Source organism: Pristis pectinata, chromosome 5 (assembly GCF_009764475.1).
Source record: "Pristis pectinata isolate sPriPec2 chromosome 5, sPriPec2.1.pri, whole genome shotgun sequence".
Classification (NCBI taxonomy): Eukaryota; Metazoa; Chordata; class Chondrichthyes; order Rhinopristiformes; family Pristidae; genus Pristis; species Pristis pectinata.
The window spans coordinates 65,371,988-65,386,702 of NC_067409.1; the positions used below are offsets into that span (position 1 = coordinate 65,371,988).

At 37.9% G+C, this 14,715-nt stretch overlaps 1 protein-coding gene across 3 annotated transcripts in view; it reads left to right on the forward strand.

Annotated features, from left to right (window-relative positions):
- Window positions 1-14,715, forward strand: part of LOC127570330 (histone deacetylase 9-like) — a 476,207-nt gene that overhangs the window by 376,064 nt on the left and 85,428 nt on the right. For all 3 annotated transcript variants that reach the window (XM_052015776.1, XM_052015777.1, XM_052015778.1), the window contains one exon: window positions 11,276-11,502. In XM_052015776.1, coding sequence (XP_051871736.1) covers window positions 11,276-11,502 — 227 coding nt within the window. The remainder of the gene's footprint in view (window positions 1-11,275; window positions 11,503-14,715) is intronic.

A 14,715-nucleotide genomic window follows, 5' to 3' on the forward strand; every position in this document is an offset into this window, starting at 1 on the left:
ATCCTTCCTGTAATGTGGCAACCAGAACTGCACACAATCTGTGGCCTAACCAAAGTGTGAGATTTTTTTGGTATTTTAATTCAAAAAATAGATTATTTAAATCTTATATATTTTAATTATGCTTGCTTGTTTTTGAATACTTTTTGAAATCACCTCCCTCCTTTTGAAACTCCCTTCATACAAAACTCAACAAGAAGGGCAGTTCAACTCCCTTCATTAAAATTATTGACTGGTATCAATTGAGGTAACTGCTTCTCGTTCCTAACTGTCAGAGAAAGCGTGTCAATATTTTTACTTTAACAGAGCAATCCAATCAATCCTAAAAGCTGTGGTGTATGGTTGTAAGATGAGTTTTCACCCTCAGTGATTTTGCCTTTATTTTGAAGCAAGATTTGAACACAATTTATCCTGGAACTGCTCACTTACTTATTACAGCACAGAAGAATACCACTTGGCCCATTAGGTTCATGCTAGCTCCCAACAGAGCAATAGTATTAGTCCCATTCCCCTCTCCTTCCAGGCTCTATTCATAACATAATGACTGAGAGCCCAAAACATGTCAGCCAAAAACAAACCATTGACAATTCAGAGTGTGAGAGGAAAACCTGCCCCTGGAAAATAGTGCAACACCCTGATGCCACAGCGAGCCTTCCAGTGATGCACTGCACATATTAGGAGCTGTAAGCATTGGTGCATTGATAAAGTTGTCACAAGGTAGACATTAGTCTGAAGTGACCTGAAGAAGTTAAATATCCACAGTTCTGCTTATCTTCATGGACAATGGCAAAGATATCCTAATCAAAGATTTGTCTGTAGGACCAGTTGAAGAATGTGGCATGTAATTACCATCCTTGTTGAAGGGAGATTTCCTGAAACATAAACTGAAACTCAAAAGGAAAACTGGAAAAAAAGCAGAAAGCAGTTCAGGTCGATGACCTTTCATAAGACTTGAAGTGTTCACTCTGTTTCTCCCTCCACAGATACTGCCTGAACTGTTCAATACCTCCAGCATTTTCTGCTTGCTTTTCCTAAGGCACATCTAGGTATACCAGTATCTTGCTTAAGTTCAGGCTGTGAATAGTGAAAGGAATGAGCACTAAAAGGCATCTTTGTCGCATTATGTGTAGGGAGATGCATTACTGATATCGCTGGGAACCTGGCGTGAGTCCCAGCCGTCTGTTTGCACTGTTGCAGCAATGTGGAGAGGCTGGTGTTGGGTAGGCTGAGGTGAGTGGATATGGGTCTCAGGTCTGCACCCCCTGGCTGGCACGATGAGTGTGAGCCATTCCTGGGGACTGGTGATTGCTGGTGATTGGACCTCCTCTGGGCTGCCAGACAAACAGCAGGGAGGCAACAACTTCCATCACATTCAAAAGGAGGTGATAAGAGAAAATGAATGTCTATCAATAAATAAAGAAGTTGCTGCCAGTTCCCAGCTTTGAGCCCCATACTTCAGCACTGAGCAGAGACACCGCTTGCCCTAGTGACCAACACCAGCCCTCGCAGAGAGTCTGTCTCTCTTAAATGGTAGGTAACAATTAAAATGAGTAAACCACTTTCCTTTCTTCACACAATCAGCAATCACATTCAAATGCTTTGCTAGGTCATTGCTTTGTCCTTGGATTCGGTCGTATGTCCAGTGGTGGAGCTGCAGGGTAGAGCTCTGAGCTTCTGAGCTCCAGTTCTTCTTTGACTTTGATGTCACAAAGCACACAGACAAAAGATGGAGACAATCTGAATAACAAGCAGGAATTAAACAGTGAGGGGCGCATCAGCAAAAGATAAGCAAAGATCTACATTAATTATCTTTCATTGGCATACCAAAGGAATTCTTGTTTGCAACACCTAAAATTGCAACAGCAAGAAACCTAACAGTTAGTGAATATAAGGAAAAACTAAAGCAGGAAAATCAATAACAAGAACAAACCAATTTCAGAGGATAGAATATTCCTTCTAGCATCTCTCATTCCCAACATGGAGACCACACCAGAAGGTCATTTGAATATATGGTAAATTGTGAGGCTCTACCTGAAGGTGAAATTCTACGGATGACGAAAGGCCTTATCTGATTTTCTCTCTGCACATGGACCTGGAAATCAGCCCACATCTTTGACCCATCATTTCGATGGAACACTTCAATCATGATGTGGAAGTTTCAGGAACTCTGCAGTATATTTATACCCTTCCGCTCAACACATTGCTCATATCAAAGATGTAGTGGCATTGAGTATTTTTAGAACAGCTTTAAGCACTCAGATCTGTGTTTGGTTTTATCTACACTCAACTTTTATGAGTGATTACTGTCATTAAAAAAATCTGAAACTAACTGGAAAAAAATGTGACTATAAATACCAGCTCAAACAAAGAATTGACATCAGTTTTTAATTTTTGTTTTGGCTTCAATGGATATTGGATCAAAGTATTATTTTCTTTAAAGTAGAAGTCGAAAGAAATGAATTAAAACACTCTTTACAAGCAGAGTGTCAGTCAGTAATATGCAACGGAATTCTTTCATGGAACTGCTGCCAGAACTGTTTAATCTGGTAATAATCTTGATGGAATTCACTAATCAGATACAGTATGGCTTTCTTGTTGGGTGGAGATTTTTGATTTCTTTCGTTCTTCATACTGGCATTAGAATCATGCAGTCATTATGCCAAACTTTGTATTGTATTCTTCATTACCAAGCATGGCTAAAACATTCTTCCTTATTTTCATTTAATATCTATGGGGTATTCACTGCTTTCAAAACATTGGCCATTGGATGTAAATCAATGTTTCAGGACTATAATAATGGTGCAAGATGTCTGAATTTCTCGGGCTGGATCTTAATGTGAAAATATGAGTGAAGTTAATTCCCACAATTACTTCTGCCAACTACACCTTTGCAATTTAACACAAAAATCTGCATTTTATTTTCTGAGATGCACTATTCTAAAAGCTTCAAAAAGTTGCATCATCTGACTCACTGCTAACAAAATAGGACAGTGTGCAGTTCCATCACTTATGTGAAAGATGCAGATTTGACTTGTAAAACAATAGTGTTAGGGCTGCTCCACTTGAGTCAACCTGCACTTTAAAAAGCATGGTGAATTTTACTAACTGCCAAACAACTTTGCTGACACTGAGAATTTACTTTTATGAGTGTGGAACCTCATTCATTCAATTACTTAATTATTGTGGTGTTTTATTTAATGTATTTTTCCATTTTTCCTGGTGCAGTGCTGGTATTTTTCTCTCTCTCAATGCAATATTTTGTTTTGTTCTTCAATTAACTTTCTATACATGTGCTGTTATTACATTCGGACTTTAATTAACAATTTCTGGTTCAAACTCTGGCCTGGTCATTAATGATTCTTCAATCTGTTTAGTCAGAGATATACTGTTGCCTGGTCTGCTTACACAGATCAAGATTCCTGTGGAGAGTGCTGTCCTTTTTGAATGGTTGATTGCTTGGCACACAAAATCCCATCAAAAATACATGGGAAGGAGTAAGTCCAGCCACTTCTTTGTAGCCCAGGGAAGAGTGAATCCCATTATCTACAGAACTTGAGATCGAAATAGACATTTTGTTTTATCGGGTGTCACGTTTTGTCAAATGTAAATTTTTAATTGTCACTTTGAAGTTTGTGCATTTTGCTGGGAGGATATTATGAATTAGCACAGATGGCTGATTATTTTATAACAGGTTTAATCATCTGTGCTAATTGTTAATATTATGAAATAACAATGGCCTATTATGTGCAACGTTGCAGCATTCGATGAAAGCAGAAAATGTGCAGTAAGAAACACCTGGAGGGGAGGTTAGAATTATTTCACAATCTTTGTTAACTGTTAAAGAAAAGCAGTAACAGTTCCTAAAAAATCATGTCCTGAAAATTGACAAAGCTTTAAGAAGATGGTGGTGGTGGGGCTGGAGGTGAGGTGTCTCAGCATTATAAACAAAATATGCTTGCCCCACCTTTCTACTGGTGAATCTGCAAAATGCTCTGCATTTAGGGGCTGGATTTGTATTCGCTTCTGCAAGGCACCAAGCTCAGAAGCATATCCTGCTAGTGGGACACACTGGAGAAATGCATTCCGAAGAATCATAAAACAAGCTTCATTCAACTATTGTAATCCAGACTTTATTATTCATTTATCAGAGATTGTCTTACTCAAACAAAAGTAGCTTTTACCCATTTTCTTACTCTGCTGATACATCATACATTTATTTAAGTGATGCTGCTGACTTTTTTTGCCAGGTTTCAGATTATCACTTATTGCAAATAAAATTATTCATTTTAGTCTTTCTCTGGTTGATGTAAGTAATATTGAAGAAAACTTTTTGGCACTGTGGAAGACCTTGTAAAATCCAGTAAATGGATAACACCAGCTGTGAACAACACAGGTAACCCCACAGCCATGCCTTTCTGTGAGAATACAGAAAACGTACAATTTCCAAACCATGGAGGGGCAGATGTTCACAGAAACAGAGAGAGGTGATTCTATGGGAGCTCAAAAAGAAAATGTTTTGGTTGATCTTTAGAAAGAGCTTTAAATTGTATTCGTTATTGTTCATTTTGTGTGTTCCATCTAAGCCAGTGGAAATCTGCTGGAAAAATAATTCTGCTGTGATCAATCACATCAGAGAGGATCTCTAGTTTGTCTGGAGGTGGTTTTCATCTGCATCCAAATCTTCCGTGTCCCAATCCTGGCTACTGTTCTAGTACCTAGGCATGCTCTATTTCTGACCCAGTCAGATTGTATACATGACCTAGTCAGTTGTATCTCCGTGACTCTATGCTGAACTACTAGTGCAGAGGAAACTTTGATATTGAGTCCTAGCCTTGAGACTTCCTCACAGCAATGGCTCAGGTGGATGTTCACTTCTTATTGGCCTTCTCAGAGACTTGGGCATCAGGGTGTGTTTTACCATATTTTGAAGTCCAGTGTTGTGCCTTTCAATTCCTGGACACGTTGTCTTAAAAAAATCATGTAAACATGCCAACATTTTTCTCTGAATGATAAAAGTGACATGATACTGACTGTACAAATCTGAATTAAATTAATCCCAAATTGGTGAAGTGCTTTATATATTTGAATGGAAAATTCCATTGGCACTACAACATCTGCTCACTAAGTTCTGATACATAACTTGAACATGTGTATTTCTGCAAAAGAAGTACGGATTCATAAAATTGCTTTCATAGTTTTCCCCAAATAACCTATCGTCTGTTTTTGGAACTGAATAAGCTTAAGGCTCATTGGACAAAATAGATTTTGGGGTCTTTCTGATGACTGATGGATACTGCATTTATAATATAATTAATGTTCATGTAGTTGTTCACTGACACAATATTCCTTTGACTATTGTTGACACATAATGTTATTACAATTTTATTCTACCAAACAGGTAAATTGTATGAATGATTTGAGATATGTGTTTGGATAACAATCAGTATGTTGATTTATTCAGTTGTAGATCCCAATCATTGGCAACTCCTAGCTTCTCAGACATTCAAATTTCTAGCCATTTCAGTCACTTGATTTCCTATTGGATTGTAATGAGGGAATCGCCACTAACATCAAGGTCAAAGTGAAGGGGGCCACAAGAGGTCGCAGATGTTGAGATCTGGAGCAAAAAACAAACTGCTTAAGGAACTCAGTGGGTCAAGCAGCATCTGTGGAGGCAAAGGGATGTTGACGTTTTGACCTATCACCCGCCAGCCCCTGCCTTACCCCTCCCTCTCACCTCTTTATACTGGCCGTCTCCCCTCTACACTCTCAGTCCTGAAGCAGGACCTCGACCCAAACTGTCAACTATCCCTTTGCCTCCACAGATGCTGCCTGACATGCTGAATTCCTCCATCAATTTGTTTCTTTGCTCATAGGGAAGGGAAATAGCTAAATCCACATGGAGGAGGAAAGAAATGGAAGATGTAGTAAGGGGAAGAGGACACATGTGTTTATAAGAAGAGAAGGAGAGAAAAAAGGAACAGAATCTGCAGAGTGTGAGACAGGAAGAGCAGAGACAGGAAAGGAGAGGGATGGGGAATGTAAAAGATGACTGAGTTGGAGAGCAAAACAGAGGGAGAAAATTGAATAGACATATTGAGTGAGGAGGGAGGTGAGGATTTTCTCTTGAGTAAATGCAGTACATTTTGCAGATGGTACCCACTTGCAGCCACTCCACCAGTGGTGGGGAGAGCAGATGTTTAAGGTGGGAGGTGAGGTGCCAATGAAATAGATTTGTTGAGCTTCTTGAGAGATGTTGCAGCTGCTCTCATTGAAGCAAGTGGAGAGTATTCCAGCATGCTCCTGAGCCTTGTAGATGGCAGAAGTTTCAGTAATGTTCACAGGCTACCCATCCTCTGTTATCTATTTAAGTGGTACATCTGAGATTCTAGTCACTGACAACTGGAGGATGTTGATGGTGGGGAACTCAGTGATGGTATTTCATTGAATGTCAGGAGTCAATGGTGAAACATTCTCTTGTTGGGAATTGTAAATAACTTGCACTTTTGTGGCACGAATGTTACTTGCCATTTATCAGCCCATGCCTGAATGTTGTCTAGGTCTTGCTGCATACACACATGGGGTGCTTCATTTGCTGAGGGTTTGTGAGTGAAAATGAGCATTGTGCAATCATCCCCACTCCTGACCTTATGATGGAAGCACAGGCAAGATGTTATTATATTTATGTGTTCATGTTGTGTTCTTGATTGCACAGGAGAAGCATGGTTTCCTGTCTATAAAACTATAACAATGCCACAGTCTTCAGCAAGAACTTAAGTCTCAACATTAGTTTATTTTAAGAGTTTTGCTTACCAAATATATCACTACCTCTATGGCTATATAAAATATGTGCTTCAGTAATTTGTGAAGATATTGTAATCTACCTCCAAATTTTATTTTCATCTCTTTATTTACTTTCACCAAATGGCTGCATGTGAGTAGATGGAGGCTGTAAAAGTTAGTCCAAAGGAAGTTTGGATGATTAGAAGCTACAAGCTCATGTAGACTCAATTTGTTTTTTTGACAATAATATCAATGTGCTATTGTTTAAAATTGCTTTTGTAGCTAATATTATGACACATTTAATATGAAAACAAAGCCACAAAGCATGATATAATAGTATAACAGGTACTGCAGTTAAATAATGACAGATTTTTACTGGACATCTCACCTCAGAGCTTTGGTATATTTTGAAAGGGAATGGAATGACTATATCAGCAGTTTTAAGATCTCATTGATTTCTTACTTTGAGTCTGTTAATAAATACTGGCAAAAGGGGAAATAATATTTCAGGTAATAAAAACAGAAAATGCTGGAAACACTCAGCAGGTCAGGCAGGAACCAGGAAAAGAAAACAGTTAAGGTTTCAGGTTGAAGACTCTTTGTTCTGACAGCATTTTCTGTTTTTCTTTTAATTTAAAATTTCCAGTATCTACAGTTTTTAATATTATTAATCTTTTAGGTATATGTTCTAATTTGGGGCAATTATATTTTGCTATATGGCTTACAGATTAATCTTTGAACAATATCAATTGTGTCTTTAATTTCCTAGTAAAATCAATACCCGTATTGTTGTCCCATTATACCATCTGTACAACATAATTGAAAAGTATCTATTTTTCTTGGTGTAAAATCATTATAGTCAGCTTCATATTAATAAGCAGATTTCATAATCTTGAGAAATACCCTCTAAGTTGCATAATGCTTGTATTTTAGTTGTAAAATAACAGTTGCCTTGAAGTGTGCTAATTGAATTAATTACATTTTGTGTAGTTCTCACAGTTAACAATGTCATCAAAATTTCAGATTGAATTACAACTATAATCACCATTTAAACTGCAGTTTGGTTCATTATTGACCAGATCACACAGCAACACTTTTTTGACCTAATCACACATCACTGATAAATGCAAAGCTTTCACTCTGCAGCATTTTAATGATTCAACATGGAAAATGTTTTTTTTACTACAATATCTGTAGAGGTTTATTGAGGAATAAAGCTGGTGCTGCTGAATCTTAGGTGATAATTTCAAGAATAAAACAGGGATTGAATAGAGTTCCTGAGCTGTTCTAAGGAACTCCTTCTGTAATTTCAGTAGGAACTCACTGAAAAGCTAGAAACGTATTTGGGGTCCTCATAAACAAGAATCAGGCCGCGGGACAAAGTTTCTAGGATGGATGTGATGGCAGAGTTATCAGATGATACTACAAAGATATCCCTGTGGAGGGAGCTGTATCATCCTATATCAGCAGTCTTCAAGCCCTGGCATCACCACTGTGAACACAAGTCTGCCCCAGCCAGGAGCAGTTTGCACCTCTGAAGACTCCTTCCTGACAACAACAGCAAATTGTACTCATATTGTGCCTTTAACATAATATAATGCCCTATTATGCCTCACAGGTATGATAAACAAAATTTGACACTAAGTGTCCTAAAGAAATATTAGGGCAGATAGGACATAGAGGTGAATTTTAAAGAGCACTTCAAGCTGAAAACCTTGATAGGCGAAGTTTTGGGAAGGACAAGTGAAACCCTGATGATGCGTGACAATACGAATGAGAGTTTTATAACTGAGGTGTGAATGAACTGGGAACTGGAAATTGCCGTTTTAGAAACAAAATAGTCAGTTTATCTGTGAGTATGTGTAATTATTTTATGCTGGTTTCATGTTGAAACATTCCTTCTAATATCCTCAATTCTTGCACACTTTCAAAAAGAAATTTTCTTATAGACAAGGAGGGCAAGGCTTAGGTAGTGAATGAGGTAGACTTAGCATCTGCTGTATGTCACAAGAGAAGAGGATGGTGCTAATATCACAGTAAATGAGGATGCAGTTAAGTTACAAATATAATAAAGAGAAGGCAAATAAAAGATTGGGACTTCTCAGAAGAAATTGGAAAAGGAAAATTCACTTCAGATGAGAACCATTGTAGGATGTTAAACAGTGCAAATTTCACAGGTTCTGGACAAAATATTCCAATCCTCCTGAGATATGACTGAAGGATTCCAAAATTACACAAACAAAAAAGAGAAAAGGGATAAACCTAGCTATTATAAGCTAGTTCATGTAACATTGATTATGGGAAAACTCTTAGCAATATTAATTTGACACAACATCGATTGCCAGTTGAATGAAATACAGGTTATTAAATGAAAGTCAGCACAATTTGTTAAAGGGAAATTGGGTTTGATTAACTTGATTGAATTATTTAATGAAATGTGTGGATGTGCATAGTATGTTTATCTTGAGTAAATGGACTTGTAAAAAGGCATTTGATAAAGTAAAACTTTATAGATTGGTTAGCAAAATTGAAGCCTTATTGATTAAAGAGACAGTAATATACAGACACTAAAACCGGTCAAGTGATAAGGAGCAGGGAGGGAAGGTTTATAGCTATTTTTCAGACAGGAGAGAAAAGTGATATGATGTCTGTTAGTGTTGAAAACACTTCTACCTTTTAGATATTTATTAATAACCTATATGTGCATGGTTATTTATAGCTAGCACAAAACTAAGAAAAGTTATAAACAGTGAAGATAATAGTAGCAGACTTCAGGAGGACATGGAAAATTGACAGAATGGCAGCTAAACTAAAACATGAGGTGATCCATTTTTGTAGGAAGACTGGAAAGAGGCAATTGAAGTTAAATAATATGATTTTAAGATGGACAGCAACAGAGAGATGTGTACGAATGTGTATCTGATTCTCTGGAAGTGGCAAGAGAGGTTCAGGTGATGGTCAAAGGGGTATATCAGATCCTTGAAATAGAAATTGATGAAAATACTCAGCAGGAGAAATAACATCTCTGGCAAGAGAAAGGACTAATATTATAGGCAAATGACCTATCATCAAGTTAACTCTCCTTCTCCCTTTAACCGATGCTACCTGAGCTTTTGAGTATTTCCAGCATTTTTTGTTTTATTTTAGATTTACAACATCTGCAGTATTTTGCTTTAGGATACAAGATCTTTGCCTTTGTTAATAAAGACAAGCAACAGAAAAGAAAAGTGAAATACTAAACTCCTAAAATACACTACTTACACACTAGTTGGAAATATTATGTCTAGAGAGTGGAGATAAAGTTTAATAGAATGGTATCAAGTATGAAGGGTCTAGTTATGAGGAAAGACCTTAGAACATAGAACGTTAAGCAGATTTGATAGAGGTATTCCAAATCTTGAATGCCCTTCATTGATTTTAAAGAAACATATCCTGTGCCAGACATGTCAGTAACTAATGGTCTCAAATTTTAAAAAAAGTATTTGTTGAAAGAACAAGAGGCATCATGAGGAAAGTCGGTGTACAGTGGAATGCAGTGCACTATCTGAAAGGTGGTAGACACAGTTTCAGTTGTGGTTTTCAAAAGAGTTTTGGACAGATGCTAGAAGAGGAAGAAGTCATGTGGTTAAGAAAAATGAACAGGAAAGAGCCATTAATACAATGAATTTTATACAACCCTCTTTTATTCAATGAGTCACCTCTGTTTGCTCCCCGTTTAAAAAAAATGTTTCCTAAATTTATGCCAGCAGTGAACTGGTGTAGATTTACATACAGATTTATAATGCAGCATGACCCCAATGTCACCTGATATCAGAATCACAGATATCTGGACAATGAAAACAATTCTCCTGCATGTTTTAAAATTCTCTTTATTGTGGCATACTCTATAACTTGAGTTAACTTGAAACTTTCAAAATCTCCATCATAACATTATCAAAATTGGGCTTTACAAATTTTGATATCAGTGCACAGAAGTAGGTATTTTGATGTCTAAATGAAATATTATGTGGTCAAGGGATCTATGTGTTTGTATTGGAGAAGGTCAGTGAATCCAAAGTAGATACAGTCCAGATGAAGAATCTCAACCCGAATTGTCGACTGTCCATTTCCCTCTACAGCTGCTGCCTGCCCCACTAAGTTCCTCCAGCAGCTTGTCATTTTTTGCTCCAGATTCCAGCATTTGCAGTCTCTTGTGTCTGCATGTAAGAAGCCCTAGAAATGCCTGAATTTGGTGAACTGGGAAACACAAGGTTATTCAACATGCTGTCTTCAGGATTCCCGTGCCTGGGCAGTCTCTGACAACAAAAGTTCAAAAAAATGCTCCCACTCCTTACATTGAAAGGTTTCCAAATAAGTGTTTCATTTTACACTCTGAATTGAATTTAGTTCCCATAGCTCCAATGCCTGTTGTAGTTGTCTCCAATTTGAAAGAATGTGGCATTATAAATTAACATCTCCAAGCTACTCTTAAACTAACTATTGTACTGTATTTTAGGTATGGTTCCTCTTCATGTTCACTCTGCATTGATACCAGTGGGCGAGAAATTGTCACCAACTCTTAGAGCTGCAAATAAGCTGCCACGCCACAGACCACTTAATCGAACACACTCTGCTCCACTCCCACAAAACACACAAGCGTTGGCACAGCTGGTTGTTCAACAGCAACATCAAGAATTCTTGGAAAAACAGAAGCAATACCAGCAGCAGATACAGTTGAACAAGGTCAGAGCTTGCTTTAAGTCAATAATTTGTCATAATTGCCATTTAAAATGTGCATACATGTGCGGAAAGCCACTTTTCACAAACTTCTCTAGCCAATCGTGAACCCTTTTAGCATAAATGTATCTGAAGCTGACATTTTCCTATAGTGGAGACAATCCGGCAGCTTTAGAGAATTGTGGTTCTCATTTATTCAACTATCATAAACAGCAAGAGGTAAGGTCTCCATACTAATGCAAAAGCTGATAATAGGATCATAGAAACGTACAGCACAGAAACGGGCCCTTTCAGCCCACCTCATCCATGCTGACCATGATGCCTGTCTACTTTAATTCCATTTGTCCACATTAGGCCTGTATCCCTCCATGTCTTTCCTATCTAAGAACCTGCCCAAACACCTTTTAAATATTGTAACTGTATCTGCTTCCACTACTTCCTCTGGCAGCTCATCCCAGATATTCACCACCCTCTTCCCCACCACTGTCACAGGCTGAACCAGATTATGTCTAATCTCAGTGTCTTTTTTGACGCCAAGTTGACCTTCCACCCCTTATCCAATCTATTATGAATACAGCACATTCTGGCTTTGAAACATTACCTATCGCAGTCCTTGCTTCTGCTACTGAAGTCCTGAAACTTGGCTGTTCATATCCTAACACTATGCCAAGTCCTTTAACCCCTGTGTCTGCTGACCCCAAACCTCCATCATCTCAGATTTGAAATTCTCAGCCTTTCCTTCAACTGCATTCATCCCTCTGAGAAATCCACCTCTGGTCTAGTGCCCATCGCTGACTCTCTCTTTGTCGGTCCATTGGCATTTTTGTTTTTAGCCACGTAGACTGAAACTCTGGAGCTCCCACCTTTCCAACTCTCTTTCTCTCTCTTCATAATGGATATTCTTTCAACACTATCTTTTAATCATCCCTCATTATGTCCCTCTTTGACAGTACATTTTTCATCTGTGCTTCTGAGGAGCATCGTAGGTGCTTTCTTGTGTTAAATTTGTGAGATTAATGCCCATTATTGTGGTCATTGTTGTCTTACCATTCATCATAGGCTGTGTATTGAACAAGGAATTTCTTCTACCCACATGGCTCCGTTGATCAATGAATAAATTCACTGAGGAAATTGGGTTTAAATATCATTACATACCTAAATCTTTGATCATGGTTTTCAGTCACCTCTTGTTATAGTTCTCATTCGTGAACTATTGATTTGCACGCCAACCTTTTGAATTGGTGCTTGTTTGCACTACTCCCAGGTTTTTACAAGAACACAGGGATTTTAAAAGATGTGTTGAACTATTCATTGATAACAATATAAAAAGTTATTCCCTGCATGATATTTTCACAGGCCCTATGTTCTTGGGCCAAGAACTAAGATATGTCTCCCACCTGCTGAGACAGACAGGTATTACTTTCTTTGATGTGCTTTCTACTAAGACTCCTGCAGTCATTCAATGACTCATTTAGTTGCATTCCTTTTCTCTCTCTGTAGCTGAGAGAGTCCTGTAAATTATGTACAGTTTAATTTCCTGAATTGAACTAGTTGTACATGAAAAATGGGAATTGATGTAGGCTTATAGAGTAAAACACTTTTTTGAGCAAAGCTTTGGGAGCATATTAACTTTTGTTTGATGAAATGCTATAATTAAAGTGACAGGGTTGCCTTCAAGTTTTATATCTTCAGTGGTCTACTTCCTTAATTTGCAGTACTGGTATTATTATATCACTGTGCGATTCATAAGCACCTATAAATATGAAGTCATTTAATTTTTAGAGGTTATTTTAAGACTTTAATGAGGCAAATAACATATTCATACGATCTTGAAATTGTTTGGTACAGAATGACACCATTCCAGCCATCAAGCTCATACCGTTTCTTTGAAGAGAAATCTGGTTACTCCAGTTCTCCCACTCTTTCTGTATTTCTGTAAATTATTCTCACTCAGATTCTTATCCAATTCCCTTTTGAAGTTCAGGATTGACTCTGTTCCCATAACATCTTATAGGCATTGTGTTCCAGATCAAAACCACTCTCTGTGTTTAACCAGCATCCTTTGCTTAACACTTCAAATCTATTTCCCCAGCTCCATGAATCATCCACCAATGGGAACAGCTTCTTCTATTTACTCTGTTTAAACACAGCATGATCTTCATTCAAATCTCCCCTCAACCTTCCTTGCACCAATGAAAACAACCCGTCGAACCTCATTGCTGAAATCCTTCATTCTTGCAAACATCCTCGTAAATCATTTCTGTACCCTGTCTAAGACCTTTACAACATTCCTAAAGTAGGCTGAACAGAACTTGATGCAATTCTACAAATGTTCCCAAACCATTGTTATACATAACCCAACTACCTTTCTATTCCATGCTTCTGTTTAGGAAGTCAAGGATCTACAATGCTTTACTAACTGCTCTCTCGTATATCCTGCTACTTTGAAAAATTTATGTGCAGATGCACCCACATTGCTCTGTTCCCGCATTTGCTTTAGAACTGTCCCATTTTATCCGTATTGTCTCTTGTTCTTCTCTAGCAGAGGTAGCATTTGCCAAACATATGCCAATCAATGGACTATTTGGAATCGTCAGGAGCATTTTTTGTCTTCAATCACAGGGCTGTAATCAGCTTACCAACTTACTAGAGAACCCATTTGGTATTAGTTCAATGCTCTAGAAACCACCATCCACAGAATGGTTTTCATAGCTACAGAAATGATTACCAGCAACTTCTGGAAGCAGTTTTCCCTTGTAAGTGGGTTGATGGATCACTGTTAAACAACCTAACTGAAAAGGACTTCAACAATCTCAAATCAGACCCAGCCTTAGCTGTCCATAACACTAATATATTTGGCACTGATTGAGCAATTTTCTTCCTCTCTGTCAATGGCAGATGTTGCAGGGAATGGAAATGATACTTCAGTGCAGAGTGATTAGCTGTTCCTTTTTTTGGATCTGAGTGATGTGCTTTGTTTTGTATAAATTGACACAGGTTGAGTTTATAAATCCATGATGCTGGTGCATTACAATTAGTAGATTGAACTCAGGATCAGACTCCTTGAATTTCTAATAAGCACTCTCAGCAAGCACGTTCCATAATTTCACATTTGCACTAACTAGAATTGCTCCTAATCTGAGAGTTCATCTTGATACATATGCAAAATTACTGAAGATTTCCTGTTTCGAATTATGTTCCCTCTCCTTCAGTGAAGAA